At 37.2% G+C, this 17,547-nt stretch overlaps 1 protein-coding gene across 3 annotated transcripts in view; it reads right to left on the bottom strand.

The window, feature by feature from the left end:
• TSG101 (tumor susceptibility 101) overlaps window positions 1-17,547 on the bottom strand; it is a 41,696-nt gene that overhangs the window by 7,598 nt on the left and 16,551 nt on the right. Inside the window, exons 5-8 of one of the 3 annotated variants that reach the window (XM_070783075.1) lie at window positions 16,340-16,466; window positions 16,144-16,236; window positions 12,957-13,023; window positions 10,130-10,221 (exon numbers count right to left, since the gene is read on the bottom strand). In XM_070783075.1, the coding sequence (XP_070639176.1) occupies window positions 10,130-10,221; window positions 12,957-13,023; window positions 16,144-16,236; window positions 16,340-16,466 (379 nt within the window). The remainder of the gene's footprint in view (window positions 1-10,129; window positions 10,222-12,956; window positions 13,024-16,143; window positions 16,237-16,339; window positions 16,467-17,547) is intronic. The other 2 variants (XM_019954993.2, XM_019954994.2) reach the window with 2 other exon arrangements.

The raw sequence follows: 17,547 nt of genomic DNA, 5'->3' as shown, positions 1-17,547 counted from the left end.
TAAAGTTCAAAATTAAATGAACCATGACAAAGAGATTGTTTATGGGGGGTGGGAGGGAGCTTCTAGAGGGAGGGGATATATACACACAGTGATGACTGATACACGATGTATAGCAGAAACCAGCACAATGTAGAGCAATTATCCTATTAAAAATGGAAAATAATAAAATACATTTAAAAAAAGATTGTTTATATAAACAAGTAAGAAAAAAGTTTGGTAGAAAATTCTTTTCTTCTTCCTGATTACATTTCAAAAAATCTTTTTTTCTTCTCAAATGTCTTAAGAGAAATTTTAATTTCTGTTATAATGAGCCTTGGATTAATAAGAGTTTATGGCAAACTGCCAAACCTCAAGTCCCTACACATTGACCTTTACTCATGCAGAATCAGATTTCAGACGTGCCTTTCTACAACTCCAGATTAGCAGCAATTGAAAAGGTAACACAGATTTTGAGAAACAATCCTAAACAAAACTTAATTTAATTGTCAGATAGGATTCAATCACTAACCTTAATGCTTAAGAAGTGAGATAATTTTTCTACTATTAGGAAACCAATACTCTACTCAGTGAATCTGATAATTCAATTAATAATTTGGGCCTTCCTGATTTAGAACCATTTTTTAAACATTTAAAGATAATCAGTTTTATTTATCTCCTAACAATACTTACTGATGATCACTACTTTCTACAACTCAAAAAGAAGCTCATTAGAGAAAGAATCCATGGTAACCCCAAGGAAAAATACAAAATAACTAGTAACTTTTCTGACCTCACATCTAACCAGCAAAAGTGAGTCATTTGCCCCCCAGTATTTTTACTTCTGATGTTACCTGCTCAAGACTCACATAATCATCTTCAGTAATAATGGTATTTGTGCTACAGAGCAAATTACAGAGCCTAAGCAATCTGAAACAGAAGCTTACTGACCATCTACTCAGAAACTAGGTCAAGAGGACCCTGGGGATCACCGGATCAAGCCCATGTTAGTTCCTTTTATAATAAAAACAAAAAAACAGGTCGCTCTGAAACAGAAACATTTCAAACAACTATATGAGCAAAGTCACTCTGATTTATGCTATTAAACACAAATCAAGCAAATTCATTAAGCTGCTTACAAAGGGCTTTTTATTTATAGTCTATGAACAAGTAAGCTTCTAATACTTCTGGCCAGGCTCTGGGCAGGTCATGGAACTTTCTTCCAAAGAAATCAGGGGACCTTAATTTTTCTTTTTTAATCTTTTAAATACTATTAGAGCAATACTCTAAAGTTTTTATAACCACAACCAATGAGAAAAAAGGAAAACATGAGCAGGTTAACACTTCTTGAAAATAAACACAGCAGAAAAAAAGATTTAAATTAATTTACAGAACAGTTCAAGTATTCAAAAATGAAGGTTAAGTACAGACCTTATTAAAATACGATACCAAAGTACTATTTTAAAAAAATGGTGCTACTATCATAATAATGAAAGATACTACTGGCAAGGTTTGAGCACAAAGGCCAATTAATTTGAGGGACAGATTCCATCCTTAAAAAAATGGGTCAGAATCAGTCATTCCTTAAGATTATTTTGTGAAGGAGCACAATTAAAGTCTATAATACTAAAGAACAAAACCAGAGGTATCGTGCTCCATGATTTCAAACTATAGTACAAAGCTTTTCAGTAATCTAAACACTATGGTGCTGGGATAAAAACAGACACAAAGATTAATGGGACACAACAGACAGCCCAGAAATAAACCCACACTCACACGGTCAATTGATATCTCACAAAGGAGGCAAAAATACAGAACGGGAAAAAGACAGCCTCTTTAGTAAGTGGTTTTGGAAAGACTGGACAGCTTCATGTAAAAGAATCAAACTGAACTACTTTCTCACACTATATACAAAAATAAACTCAAAATGAATTAAACTTAAATGTTTGTAAGACCTGAAACAAGACGCCTAGGAGAAAACACAGGCAATACTAGGGATGAAACATACAACATGACTAATGTAATCAACGGTGCTATACAGGAAAGCTGTTAAAGAGTAAATCCTAAAGAGTTCTTATTTTTTTTAGTATTTTTTTCCTTTTGTATCTACAGAAGATGGCAGATGTTCATTAAACTTACTGTGGTAATCATTTCATGATGTATGTAAGTCAAATCATTACGCTGTACATTTTAAACTTATACAGTACTATATGTCAATTATATCTAAATACAACTGTAAGAAAGAAACTTTAAAAGAAAACATAGGCAGTATACTCTGTTTGACACTGGTCTTCACATTTTTTTGGATATGCTTCCTCAGGTAAGGGAAACTAAAGAAAAAAAAAGCACCTCCCCCCAAAAAAAACCCAAACGAAAAAACCAAATGGGACTACATCAAATTAAAAAAGCTTCTGATTAGCAAAAACTATCAACAAAACGAAAAGGCACCCTACTGAATGGAAGAAGATACCTGCAAATGATATATCTAATAAGGGGTTAAGATCCAAAATATACAAAGAACTCATACAACTCAGGATTAAAAAAGACAACCTGATAAAAAACGGGCAGAGGACCTCAACAGCCGTTTCTCTGCAGAAGACATACAGATGCCGTGAAAAGTTCACCACCACTGGCCCTCAGGGCGCTGCAAGCAAAGCCAGAGTCAGAATGGCTGTTACCAAAAGGAGAACACGTGCTGGTGAGGATGCGGAGAAAAGGGAACCCTCGTACATCGTAAACTGGTGCATCCACTACAGAAAACACTATGGAGGTTCCTCAAAAAAAATTAAAAATAAAACTACCATGTGACACAGCAATTCCACTTCTGGGTATTTTTCTGAAGAAAACAAAAACAATGATTCAAAACCATATATGCACCCTATGTATTGTAGCATCATTTACAATAGTCAAGATACGGAAGCAACCTCAGCATCCATCAACAGATGAATGGGTACCCCTCTTCAGCACATGTGACCACGTCCTCTATCCTCACACAGGTCCAGGCCACCATCTCAGACCTGGAGTCTTTTAATGGCCTCTTCAAGGAGGCCACCGTTCCCTCCCAGGGTCTGGCACAGAGGTATCTGTTAGAACATCAATCAGATCAGATCACTCCTCTGCTCCAAGCCTGCCCATGGCTCACCAGCTCACACAGAGGAAAAGCCATAGGCCTCAACCTGACCCACAGGGACTTAGTTGAGCCAGCTGTTTCCTCTCCAACCCCATCTCCCCACACACCCTTAACTAACACCACTGGCCTCGCTGCTGTTCCTTGAACCAGAAACATACTCCCACATCAAAGTATAAGGTGTAGAAGCCTTTTTCCAGGCTTGGAGAGAACTCTTCAAGCAGAGGTAACAGCAGTGAATAGATCTCCAGATCACCATACAAGCAAGCAGAGCACAGATGGGGTTGAAACAGCAAACCAGGGTGTTTGCTGCTCAGGGGGCTGCAGGAAGCCAGTGGTGTAAGCAAGGTGGATGTAAAGGAGGTGAGAAGAGGAGGCAGTCCTCCCCGTCCAGGTCTTCCTGTGCCCCTCTTCAATTTGAATGTTTCTAGATGGCATTCACCTGGGTATCTCCACCTGGCACACTGAGTATTTTCTGTAAGTTTGTTTCCTGTCCTCCCTCACTGGAACGCAAACTCCATGAAGGCAGTAAGTTACTTTGTGTTGTTCCCAGTGGGGTTCTTAGTCCTGGCATGTAGCAAGCACTCAGTAATTATACACTAAATGACCACATTAATAAATAACTGAAAAAAACCAAGGGCTTCCCTTGTGGCTCAGCTGGTAAAGAATCCGCCTGCAGTGCAGGAGACCTGGGTTCAATCCCTGGGTTGGGAAGATCCCCTGCAGAAGGGAAAGGCTACCCACTCCAGTATTCTGGTCTGGAGAATTTCATGGACTGTAGAGTCCACAGGGTTGCAAAGAGCTGGACACGACTAAGCAACTGAGCAACTTTCATTTCACTTCAACTGAAAAAACAGATGAACAGATAAAGAAAAGGTGGTATGTGTATGTATGTGTGTGTTTGATGAACTGACAGTACATCCTCTAATGAACTTCATAAGGGAGCCGGTGTGTCGATGGACTTTCTTCACATGTATATTCAAAACGTGCAGGTTTCACTGAGTGGCACCATACTTTTCTGGGTACCATATGGGACCACACTTCAGTAACATTCTTGAACATTTGCTTGATAAATCTTAAATCTTTCTTAATTTGGACTATCATATCCAACAACTTCATCACTCCTAGACTGCCACCTGGGTGCACCCCCAGCATGCCGGAGTCTGACAGAGTGCTACATGTGAATCAAGGTGGGAGTGACTGGTCCATATCACGCCACTCTTTGCTATCCAACAGAGTTTGGCCTTCTCCATGGGAATGCCCTGCTGGGGACCAAAGCTTTTCAAGGTGCCTGTTTTTCAGCCCTGAAAACATACAAATGACCACATATTCATACCTGCTTCTGCTTTTTTCTGGGATCTGCTATTAGAACAAACAAATACTAATGCTGTCTCCTAAACTTATTCTTTATAATTTGGTGATGGTCAAGTAGTTTTAAGCCTTTAAGATCAAGTTCTCTTATAGTTTTGGCAATGCCAACTTGGTAAAAGTTATATGCCCAGTCCTAATAAAAATGTTTGAGTCTTAAAGAAATATATACTTGAATCTGAAAAAACAGAAATTAAAAATTTTAAGATTTTTTTAGATATCAAGGAAAGTTCACCTTCCTTCTGATGTTTTGTTAATAAATAATGGGCCGAAAATCTCAGGAAAACCATCCAAATTCCTCATCTTTTCCCACTGATCTTCCAGTATAAAATGTTTTTGATAGTCAAGTGCAAAGATGACATCCAAAAAATAAACCTGATTTTACAAGAACTTCAAGGAAGAATTTAAGTTACAGATCAAAATTTCTCCCTCATTAAATTATATAAATGTATTAAAATATCACTACAGTTGCCCAGACCTGATAGAAAAGCACCATCAAAAGGCTTTTCTTTATTCAACAGCTGCTGTCACTGTTTAGTCAATGCCCTCTGCTGCTGCTGCTAAGTCGCTTCAGTCGTGTCTGACTCTGTGCGACCCCATAGACGGCAGCCCACCAGGCTCCCCCGTCCCTGGGATTCTCCAGGCAAGAACACTGGAGTGGGTTGCCATTTCCTTCTCCAGTGACGAAAGTGAAAAGTTAAAGCGGAGCTGCTTAGTTGTGTCCGACCCTTAGTGACCCCATGGACTGCAGGCTACCAGGCTCCTCCGTCCATGGGAGTTTCCAGGCAAGAGTACTGGAGTGGGGTGCCATTTCCTTCTCCAAGTCAATGCCCTCAGTGACCATCAATCTCATGAATGTAGTTTTAAAGGTCAGGTTAGGCCAGAAGCTGTCTGAGAGGTAACCAAAAAGGTATAAAATGAGATGACAAAACAAATTCTCTTATTTTCTTTTAAATGGTGTTCAAAATCTACATGGAATGGAGTCAGAAAGAGCTGTTTTAAGTCCCAAGATCTGCATCAATCCTCAGTCTTCTGTATTATTTCAGAAGAGACTGCTATACAGAATGTAATTTCCCTCTTCCAGTAAGCAGCCTAACTAAGGTGACCTCTAAAAATGATGTGCTATTCACTTGACCCAGAAAACTCCACAAAATCCAGCAAACCAAGGAGTTCAAATCTTCATGTTCCCTTTAAGAACACTTGTGAAACTACCCAGGGCACTAAGCGTACGCATATCCAAAAAGCCACCAAGTATCTGAAGGATGTCACTCTACAGAAGCGACGTGTGCCATTCTGTCGTCAATAGTACAGTGGAGTTGGTAGGTGTGCACAGGCCAAACACTGGGGCTGGATGCAGGATTGACAGCCCAGAAAGAGTGCTGAATTTTCATTGCACATGCTCAAAAATGCAGAGAGTAAAGCTGAACTGAAGGGCTTAGATGTAGATTCTCTGCTCACTGAGGACATCCAGGTGAACAAAGCCCCCAAAATGCGGGGCAGGACTTACAGAGCTCACAGGGGGATCAAGCAGTACCTGAGCTCTCCCTGCCACACTGAGACGATCCTAACTGAAAAAGAACAGACTGTTCCAAAACCAGAAGAGGAGGTTGCACGGAAGAAAAAGATATCCCAGAAGAAACGGAAGAAACAAAAACTTACAGTCTGGGAATAAATGTCGCCAAAAAAAAAAAAGCAAATAAAAGTGTTGGTTACATTAAAAAAAGTAATCTCTATCAATTCATTTTAAGTGGTTCTTTTACTTCTATATTGTTCAATATTGCACAAGCATCCACACTAATAATAAGGTACGAGTTAATTAATGATGCCTTGAAACAAGTCTTTGTTTTATATCATAAGATCAAATCTTTAAACTATCAAGATCCACAAAAGATAAATAAACACATCAATTCTTTCTCATGCCTTAATAGTACAAATCCTGAGGACCACAGGCAGATTGAGAAAATGCTGACTACTTGTGAACTCTATATTCAAATGATACTTTTATGTTTCTGCTTTCCTTTATGACAATTTTGAAGTTCAAGAGTGTTTTTCACAATGTACTACTAAAATATGATGAAAAAAATCAAGTAGACAAGCAACAAAGGGTAAAAAGCAACATACATTAATGGATATTCTAGATAATCATAGAATGATAATTTGTTTCTAGACTTTCTAAGAAAGTACTCTTAGAAATACAATAAAATATTGCTTTGATAACTTGTTCTAAAAACAAACAGTAGATTTAATTCAAAATATACCATTTTCCCCATATTCCTATTTCTTGTTATATGGATGTCATTTATTCTAAGCTATAAAATGCTTCATACCTATTGCATTGAAATAGGTTAACATAAAAGATCTTTGGAAACTTAGGTTCTCTACAAATCAGACACCATCATCCCAATGAGAAATAATATGGGGTTAACAAACAGCACTATTAATTTATTGATCATGCCTGAGCCCAAATGGAGAACCTAACAGGAATTAGTACGTTTTGCTTATTGGATTAAGGATCGCCCATCATCAGGTTTCTAACCCAAGCATTTAAATTACATGGTAGGACTTCCCTGGTGCTAAATGGATAAGAATCTGCCTGACAATGCAAAGGATACAGGTTTGATCCCTGGTCCAGGAAGATGCCACATGCTGCAGAGCAACTAAGCCAGTGAGTCACAACTACTGCACCTGTGCTCTACAGCCTGCGAGCGCAACCTCTGCGCCCACGACTAGCGAAGCCTGTGCACTCAAGCCTGTATTCCACAAGAAGCCACCGCAGTGAGAAGCCAGTGGCCACAAGGAAGGGCAGCCTCCGCTCACCACAACTAGACAAAGCCTGCACACAGTAATGAAGACCCAGCACAGTCAAACACAGATAAATAAAATCACACTGTAAAAAAAAAAAAAGACCTGTATTACAAAAAACAAAACCAATGCCACTAGAATCTCAATAATTAGAATGTATCAATGACGAAAACAACTGAAGAAAACATTTTTGCTGGAGGGAGGGATATTTACAACAGATATCAGGATGGTTACAATCTATCAGAAAATGTAATAGAAAAATAAACTTCACAAGATCTATTGGGTTGGCCAAAAAGGTCGTTTGGCTTTTCCCATTTTACAGAAAAACCTGTATGAACTTTCTAGATGTTCCACATGTTTGTATACGTGTGCAGGGTGGTGGTGAGAATAGATTGGTCAGGGTAGGCCTGACTACTCCCTGCAAAGGAAACAGGCAGTGGACAAATCCTAAAACCAAGAGGAGGAGGGGATGAGTCGGAGATGAGGTCAGAAGTAATGGGGAGGAAAGCAGGATCCTAAAGGGGCTTCTAAGCCTCAGAAATGTGGAATGAATTCTGAGTGAAACAGCAAAACCTTGGAAGGTTTTGAGTAGAGAAGTGATATAATTTATTTATCTTTTAATAGGCTCATTCTAGCTGTTATGCTAAAAACAGATATGGGGCTAAGGACAGAAGAAGGCTTTTGAAGTAAATCAGATGAGAGAACGGTGATTTGGATCAGCACTGGATATGATCAGATTCTAGATATATTCTGAAAACAACAGGTTCCTGATGAAAAATCAAGGATGATGCCAAAATCAGAGTGTTAAGTAGGAATCATGGAGGTGATACCTTCAAGGATCACAGCCTTGTCATGGCAAAGGGGCCTGTATAACTCATTGAAGCTATGAGCCGTCCTGTGCAGGGCCACCTAAGACAGATGGGTCATAGTAAAGAGTTCTGACAAATCGTGGTTCACTGGAGGAAGACATGCAATCCACTTAAGCATTCTCGACACGAGAACCCCATGAACAGTATGAAAAGACAAAACAGATATGACACTAGAAGATGAGCCCCCCAGGTTGGAAGGTGTCCAATATGCTTCTTGGGTAGAGAAGAGGGCAATTATTAGCTCCATGAAAGAATGAAGCAGATGGGCCAAAGCGGAAACAATGCTCAGTTGTGGATGTGTCTGGTGGTGAAAGTAAAGTCCAAAACTGTAAAGAACAATACTGCACAGGAACCTGGAATGTTAGGTCCATGAATCAAGGTAAATGGGAGGTGGTCAAGCAGGAGATGGCAAGAGTTAACATCAACATCTTAGGAATCAGTGGACTAAAATGGAAGAGAACCGGCGAATTTAATTCAGATGACCATTATATCTACTACCGTAGGAAAGAATCCCTTAGAAGAAATGGAGTAGCCCTCATGATCAACAAGAGAGTCCAAAATACAGTACTTAGGTGCAATCTCAAAAACAACAAAATGATCTTGGTTTGTTTCCAAGGCAACCATTTAACATTAATGGTTTAATGTTGGACAGTAATCCAAGTCTATGCCCCAACCACTGATGCCAAAGAGAGTTGGCAGAAAGAGTGCCTGAAAAACAATGGACAAGAGATTCATAACATTGTTGTACAGGAGACAGTGACCAAAATCATCCCAAAGAAAAAGAAAAGCAAGAAGGCAAAGTGATTGTCTGAGGAGGCTTTACAAATAGCTGAGGAAAGGAGAGAAGTGAAAGGCAAGGGAGAAAGGGAAAAATATTTATAACTGAATGCAGAGTTCTCAAGAATAGCAAGGAGAGATGAAAAGACCTTCTTAAATGAACAATGCAAAGAAAGAGAGGAAAACAATAGAATGGGAAAGACCCATTCTCTTTAAGAGTAGGGAAAAGGCAAATACGGTGGTACAGGTGGTAGTAGATAGTCAGGAAGGGTGGTGGGAGTCTGCAGAAGTTCCTGTATCACTTTCATTTTCTCAGTTGAAGAAAATTACATTTCAGGTGACTCTACTAATAAGCAACATAAAAAAGCAAGAACTACTGGTCAGAAATAATAGGTCTTACCTGACCCATTCATATTTCCCAATGGTGATTTCTTCTCCTAAAAATGCACATTTATCTTTACATATAACCAGGCTGGAAAACCCAAGAATCTTTTGATAGTTCAACATATACAAGGTTCACCAATAAAAACACAGGAAAAAGTGATTAAGAATCAGTCAAATTTATTTCTATGCTCTGGTAGAAGGCTCATTTATATGATGATAAATCACTTCAAGATTTAGAGTATAGGGCACTGACCATTAAGAGCTTTAGTTCTAAAAAGAAAGAGTACTCTAACAATTCACATATAAAAGTGAAATGGGAGGAGGGTGATAAAATTGATGGTATTTAAGGGTAAAAATCTGTAACAAGTAATAAACCATAGGGGTTTCCCTGGTGGCTCAGTGGTAAAGAATCCTCCTCACAATGCAGGAGATGTGGATTCAATCCCTGGATTGGGAAGATGCCCTAGGGAAATGGCAACCCACTCCAGTATTCCTGTCTGGGAAAGTCCGTGGACAGAGCCTGGTGGCTTCAGTTCAAGGGGTCACAAAAGAGTCAGACATGACTTAGTGACTAACAGCAAAAGCAGCAGCAGTAAACCATAGTAATCTAATGCACAGCATAATGGATATAGAATATAATAGTGTACAATAATTATGTAATCACATTATAATATATAAATCTATCAAAATAACACACTGCACTCCTTAAACTTACACAACGTTACATGTCAAACTTACTCAATAAAAAAGAAAAGTGAAATGCACTTTTCACAACAGGAGACTGAATTTCCTTCTGAGCAGAAACACAATTTTGAAGGGTACTTACCAACAGTGGTCACAGGAGGCTGGGAAGGGTACTGGGAACTTGTTGTGGCAGGATACTGACCACCAGGTGGGTAAGGACAGCCTGTGTAACCACTAAAGAAAAGAACAGAAAACATTAAATACTGTGATGGCCCAAACTCTACAGTATCTTTAAGAACCCCAGGAAGCTAAGCTGGATATTCTGTTGTTTTACAAATTAATGACTTTCCAGTTTTAGAGCTACAGTCGTCTATTTAAGCAAAGTTCTACAGAAATTCCATTAATGACACTGGATTCAGTGAATACATTTGCTTGGCCGTGGTTTTTGTTTGCTTTTTCTTGCCCCACAGCATGCAGGATCTTAGTGCCCCAATCAACTATGCCCCTTACAGCGGAAGCACAGAGTCTTAACCACTGAACTGCCAGGGAAGTCCCTTGGCCCTGGTTATTTGAGGGCCATCTTCACAGTAGCAGAAAGCAACGTGAGTTTTTCTAAAGGCAATCCAACAATATCAGAACTGAAAGCAACAGGTATTTTGTGAGAACTTTTCCATTCTGATTTCCTAGCATGTAGTACTCATATTCCATGAAAATTGCACCTTTATTCTTTCCAGTTCTCCTACTCATAATCCTGTATTTTCCTGCCATATTAGGGTGTTTCCTTATTCTTTGCTGGGTTTTTTTTTTGTTTTCATATCATAGCTGTGACTACATAAATGAGCTGCTGAATTTGATGACCAATAAGTTTCCTCTCAGCTATAAAATGCTATTACTGTTTGCTGCTCCCTCCACCTCTAAATGGAGAAGGAAATGGCAACCCACTCCAGTGTTCTTGCCTGGAGAATCCCAGGCATGGGGGAGCCTGGTGGGCTGCTGTCTATGGGGTCGCACAGAGTTGGATACAAATGAAGTGACTTAGCAGCAGCCACCTCTAAATGCTTTCTTTTCTTCTTAAGGTCATCCTCATAAATCAGTTCCTTCATGTATGAAGCCACCTCTGAGCTCCCACCTCCAAATCAGATGTGACCTCTCCTTTAAAGCTCAGTTTATCACAGTATTTACCATTTTCTGTCTTTTCTGATATCAGAAACTCTAATAATACATGCTTGCTAGTATATATACCAAAACTGAAACAACTATTCTTGACATATTTTTTAATTCCCTTGTATACATGCTGCAGGTGCTAAATAAAACTTTCAAAAGATCTTAAAATTTGAAAGAGACCTTAGAGGTTATCTAGTCCAACTTTCTACAACAAGAATAAATACTCTCATATTCACTGTTTTAAAAATACAGATTCCTGAGTCATTGACTTATTAACTCTCCTTTAGGATAAAGGGAGAAGGGAAAGAGGTTCTCAAGCTCTTTTGCCAAGACCTTTCATATGCTGAAAGATATAGATACCAATTTTAATAAAGTTACCCTTAACTCATAGCATGTCATGAGATTAAAAGTTATATCACACACACACACAACTCCATTAAATCTTTGAAAAATAGCTGCCTCAAAAAGCAACTTCTTACCAATAACCTTACAAAAGACACTTTGAAGGTTATGTAAGATTAAGTGAATATGATTCACATTCTGTCAACAGTCAATATTTTCAGCCTTCATTTTTATCTACAAGTCTTTTATGAAGTGGCTTTATTGTTCAGAAGTCCATTTCCTTATTGTGCTTCTAATAATCATTCCCTATATACCTGAAGTTCATTCTAGTTTACTAGAAACTGTTGATTATAAAGGCTTCAGACAAAATTCCATTTCTGTAACTTAATCAGAAAATTAACAGCCTTAAGAAATCTAAAACTGATAACCTGTTACTGTATATAACAACCACAGGAATCTGTCTCTCTTGTCTCTGATGGATGTTCATCTAGTCTCTGCTTACTCATCTAAATGTAAAAGAATATTTACTACCTTATTAAGCTAGTCCCTGAACTAAGAAAGGCTCCCAAATAAATATGCTTGCTAAATTTAACTTATAAGAGCCGGCGTATTAGGTATGTACATACATATGTTTATTTATGGCAGGTGTTGAGGAAATTTGGCTGCATTTATTTGTGAGGTTTTTCTGAAGCTGAGAAGAATTGAGGGTTAAAATTTTGGTAATTCTTATTAATTTCTAGTAGCTGTAAATTTCTTCTAGGCACCAAGTGCAGGCCTGTCTTGCATTCTAAGCTAGTCCCAAGACTACCTTGGATTCTAAGTTAACCCCAAGGAGTGGACACTACTCCTAGACTACCACTGAAACAGGGACACATTTAAAACATGGGTTAATAATTATTTCTTACTGATTTTTCTCACATGTATTATTCACAGACTGATTTTACTATTAATTTACTTCTATAATATTACCATCATATGGGTAATAAAGGTTGGCAATAAACTGAATAAAGAGTAGTCTATGAACTGAATAAATAAATATCATGGGGACAAGAGTGAACCCATCATATGAACTATTAATTCATTCCCTATAGTTTACAGAAAAGGTCAGTTTTTTAAAAAGGATATTAAAATATTTTTCTCCATGGCTGAATTCATCATAATTAGTATTCCACTAACCTTTCAGCTATTTACAACGGATATACAGCGTTCTCAAAAGTAAAGAAGCAAAGATTTCAAGGTCCAAAACTAATCAAGATTATCGTCATTTCCCATTCCTTTTCTCTCTGTAAACAGAATAGAGCTGCATTTCCTTAGAATGGAAAAAACTCCTGTTCAACTATGTACATACCATAAAATTTCACCAATAAACTGAGTTTTACCTTCCATTAAATTACAACCCATTATTTTATTCTAGATCTAACAGAATTTCTAAAACAATTATTCAAAAGATATTTTTTCATTACCTGGGATTGGGAGGGTACCCGGATGGGTATGCAGAAATCCCACTTGGCATGCCTGGCATGTAGGAAGCTAAAAATAAATTTTAACATTTTAAAATAATATGCACAGTCCTGGATATACAGGTTATTAAATAAGACTTACATCACCATCAAACCACAGCAAAATTTCATACAGGTAAAGAATTCAAATCTTGCCAAAAAAACAAATACTCCATCCATATTAGTTCTTTACTACAGCTAATAAATATCTTCAAATCACATAATTCTAAAAGCATTAAACATGAGTTATGACAACACACATGACAATCCCAACAAGGAATAACTGGCCAACAGGTCAACTTGGTTAGCTCTTTAAGCCTAAAGGAGCCTACAATCTGAGAGACAGGAGTCAATTCAGTTTGGAATTTGGAGGAAGGGGTCTAAGGTCAGCTTCTTACAAAGTGACCTCTTTATTATATCTAAGATATCTTTTGATATTTCTTACAAGATTATGTTGACCAATTAGCACAGTTGGTTTTGTTGGCTTGAGTGAAGATTTTAAAAGACATCAGATTACTATTAAGAAGTCCTACACAAAACTTATACTCACCTCAATTAGTTAAAACAAAACAAACAAAAGCTTGGAAATACTAAGGGGGAATACTAAGGGGTTCAAAGCTAGTATGCTTAAAGAATGTTTTATATACATTTTAAAGAGAACACTAATGATATAGAAGCTAGTCAGTGGTGCCAAGAAGCTAACCAACACTGAAGAAGAAAAAGAGAATTTCAGCCTTAACTGGAAATGACTTGTCTGAGAATCAAATTATCCTCAATGAAATTTTTCTCACTGAATATAATGATGAATTAGCTATTAATTCAATCAATAAATATTTTAGTGCCTTCCTATGAAAGGTATCAGATTGAAAAAAAAAAAGACTTCCTGGCCTCAAGCTGCTTATAGTCTTATGAGATAAACAAAGGAATATCAATACAGAGGGACAAGTTGTTATGACAGGGTGAGTACAGAGTGTTATATACGGGATCGTATAGGAGGTAGCTAATTTCAACATAGGACATGGTGGTAAAGAAGAGTGATCGAGTAGATGAATAGTATACAAAGGCTTGAAGAGAGGCAGAACCTTCGAGAAATAAATTTTTGGAGTACATAATGCAAGTAGATGGGAAAAGCTTGCTGGGCTCTGACTACAGGCCTTAAAGTCTTTATCAGAGTTGCTGAGCTTACATCTCCAAGTATCAGTGTTCATAGTGTTCTTGTTAAGTTGAATCTATAGGTGTCAGAAGTAAATTTTTTCTTAAGAAAAATGAAGCTAAGGATGATGTTTAATGCTATTTCAGAAAGGGAAAACACCTTCCAAAATGTCACAACTGCTAAATCTCATAAAATATTTCTTCTTCCCGGGTCAAAACACGGTTGATCTTTATGAACATCAAATGATGAGGCCGGCTACTGTTAGGTATCAGCAACATGTACAGTCACTTACTAGTTTCTCTCTCCACGTTAGTTTCTCTCGCACACATATAAATGACATTTCACCATTATAAGCAATTTTCTCATAATCATAAGTAATTTTCCTTTTCTAAGGTTCTGCAAAGCTATTAATTTGACCAAACTCTTCAAATTTTGATTTTGGGAAACAACAAAAGTTATCTGAGTCCAAGACTGATAAGGAAGCAGATAATGAGATGAAATAATTTCAGGGCTAAAATAAAATGGAATACAAATAAGCATAACATATATAAGGATTAAATAAGAACTAATACGAAGTGTTTAGCTGTGTCTCACAGTTACCACTGATTAAGTGTTGACTATTACTGTCAAAAAAATGAGGTTTGGCCATAGCACACTTTTTTGGTGTGACTTCTACCAAAGATCAAAAATATTTAAAGATAATGATGATAATAATAATAGAAGTACATAATTTTTCAACTAGAAGATCGTATTTGTTTAAGTATGGATCCAAATTTGTGGGCTATTCCTTGATGTCTATTTAGACCTTCATTTCTTTGCAGTCATACCTAATAATAAAGAATATTATTTAAATGTATAAAAAGTATTGAAACTGTAATGGGTAGACAGTAAGTTGGTCTCTGAGTAATTCACATATATTAGCTCTAGACTGTTTAGTGATTTACAGTGAGTGAGTACAAAATGGAACTGTAACAGTAATCTATTTAGTGAGCTCTCTTTCTAGAGTGCTGCACTTCCAATGTTAATATAAAACTAGAAGAAATTTAGGAAAAACGTGTTGCGTAGGAGACTAACTTTCTTACCTTTATCGTTAAGTGGTCACTGGCTGTGTTATTTGAGCAAATAAATATGAATGATGAGCTAGGAAATATTTGGCATTTCAAACTTAGATGGGCAAGATTAATCTTGTATATTAAAATCAACAGAATTTATTAAGATGAAAACAAATTTCTGGACCAAAAGAATCCCTAGAATCTACTTTATTAAAGGAGCTACAAAATGCTACAACCAAACTTTTTCTGGGAAAGTAGGGAAGGAAAAGGATTCAGGAAATTCTCTTAGATTCCCATTCAGCTTGTGAGTCAAGATGCTACTCAAGATAGAATGAATTAAAGAGGAAGAGGATAATTTTCAGCAGAAGGAAAATGAAAGTTCATGTAATCTAACTTATAAGACAAATAAATTTGGTTAATTATAATAGTAAACAAAGTCTGTTAAAACAAACAAACCACAGCTCAAAACACAGTAAACAGGTTTAGTAAAATCAAAACAAGTACAACCAACTCTCAATTATCTATGGTGATTTTAAAGTATCAGTAAGAATTATTACAAAAAAAAATACCAGAAATAATAGAGATAACGTACACCAATTAGGGGAGAATTGATACTGACTCCATGCCCCATCCCCTGGACTCAAAGTAAAATGAATTGGCTGTACTCAAGAGAAGAAAGCTGAGAGCTAGAAGGTCATTGTGTATACCCAGAATAGCTGAACATGAATGATATAGTTGATTTTATAATTATTATCTACAACACTGATCCTGGAGTTGCAAAGAAAAGGAGAGGTCAGATTGCCTTTCAAGTTGTATCTGCCTCCAAATTGATCAAATAAAGCTATTCCATGGCATGCATAATTAAAAAAAAAATTCCAGCTCTATTCCAGCACTCTTTCTTCTCCATTTTGGAATCCAGCACACCCATAGTTAGATTTCTACCCACAAACGAAAGCCCAAATGCCAGTCTTTGTTGGGAATCTGTACATGCAGATGTGGGGCCTCAGAATACCTCCAAAAAATCCACTAACTTGATAAGCTAAAAAAGCAAAGGGAAGTCATTAAAAAAAAAATTCTTTTACAAGATTTTCTGTTTTCTTTAGTTTATATGAGTTTGAAAATCAAATCTCAATTCTACTTACTATTTGGTGGCCCTGTTGCCTGGTATGGTGGATAGGATGCTGAAACAGTAGGACGAGAGAAGACCGGAGGTTCATCTCCAAACACCACAATCATGACTTGAATAAGCCCCAACAAGTCTGACTGTGGCTAAAAATGGAAAACAAATTTAAGGCAGTTACAGATTTAATTTTTGGTAAACAGGAAATGTCTGGCTGGTTATCTGTTTTCAACTTAGCTCCACAATTTTCTTTGTAGGACTCCAAATGTGAAAATTACATTTAATTAACAGAGAGCTATGTGATTTCTTATTATTTATGTGTAGCAAGGCTGCTGTTTTATGTATAGAAAACCAGCACTAGCAAAAGCACTATACTGCAAAGTTCAGATAGTAGTGTTCTTCATGTGACTCCATACAGCTAACCAAGATTTATTATATTTCCAGAGGACAAATTAAGGATTCTGGTACAAATTTAGGTACAGATGTAAGCACTAGTCACAAATACTATTTAAGGCCTTTGAAAACACATGTTCCTCAACTAATTTTTATTAAAGATAGTACTGGAATTTCTTAAATTATAAGTAGACTCCATCTTAGAAATTACTAGATTGTTGTACAGAAGATACAAATTGTTAAAGGATCTTTCCTTCTAATACCATAGTTACAAAGAGAGTGCTGTATCCCATAAAGGCTGCTAAACTTTTTTCTCAAATATCTAGTGATCACTAATTTAAGACAAACTATGCTAGGCAAAGTCGTTCAACCTGACTTATCTGATGATCCCGTTTCCACCCCTTACTATATTTTGTGTGTAGCTCATCTCACATACTTTATTCATGAGTTCATCAAGTTCTGAAGGATTACTCAATGATCTTGATCAGCTAACCATCTTCATAACTTTCCTTCTCCTAACAGAAGAATTTACTACCTGTTTTCAACTTTCCTAAGCATCAATTTTGTTTACTTCTGTCCCAAATATGGTCAATGACAACAGATAACATTTCAGAAAGCTTCTTATGAAAACTTACTGATTCTCACTAGTCCAATATCTTTCTTATGTATGTCTGTGAATTTACACGCTGAGGCTGGGAGCAAGCATGTGAAGTACCTGTGTAGCACTGAAGACAGTGGGCTAGAGACCATGGCTGGTGTGTGTGTGGGGTTGCTGTTGAGAACCACAAAATGTAATCTTTTACTTTTAGTCCAAGAAAACTCCCAGACTAACTCATA

The sequence above is a fragment of the Bos indicus genome, chromosome 29 (genome assembly GCF_029378745.1).
Source record: "Bos indicus isolate NIAB-ARS_2022 breed Sahiwal x Tharparkar chromosome 29, NIAB-ARS_B.indTharparkar_mat_pri_1.0, whole genome shotgun sequence".
In the NCBI taxonomy this organism is placed as follows: Eukaryota; Metazoa; Chordata; class Mammalia; order Artiodactyla; family Bovidae; genus Bos; species Bos indicus.
Note: the sequence above shows the minus strand (reverse complement) of the source record. Positions and strands in the feature narration are given on the sequence as shown.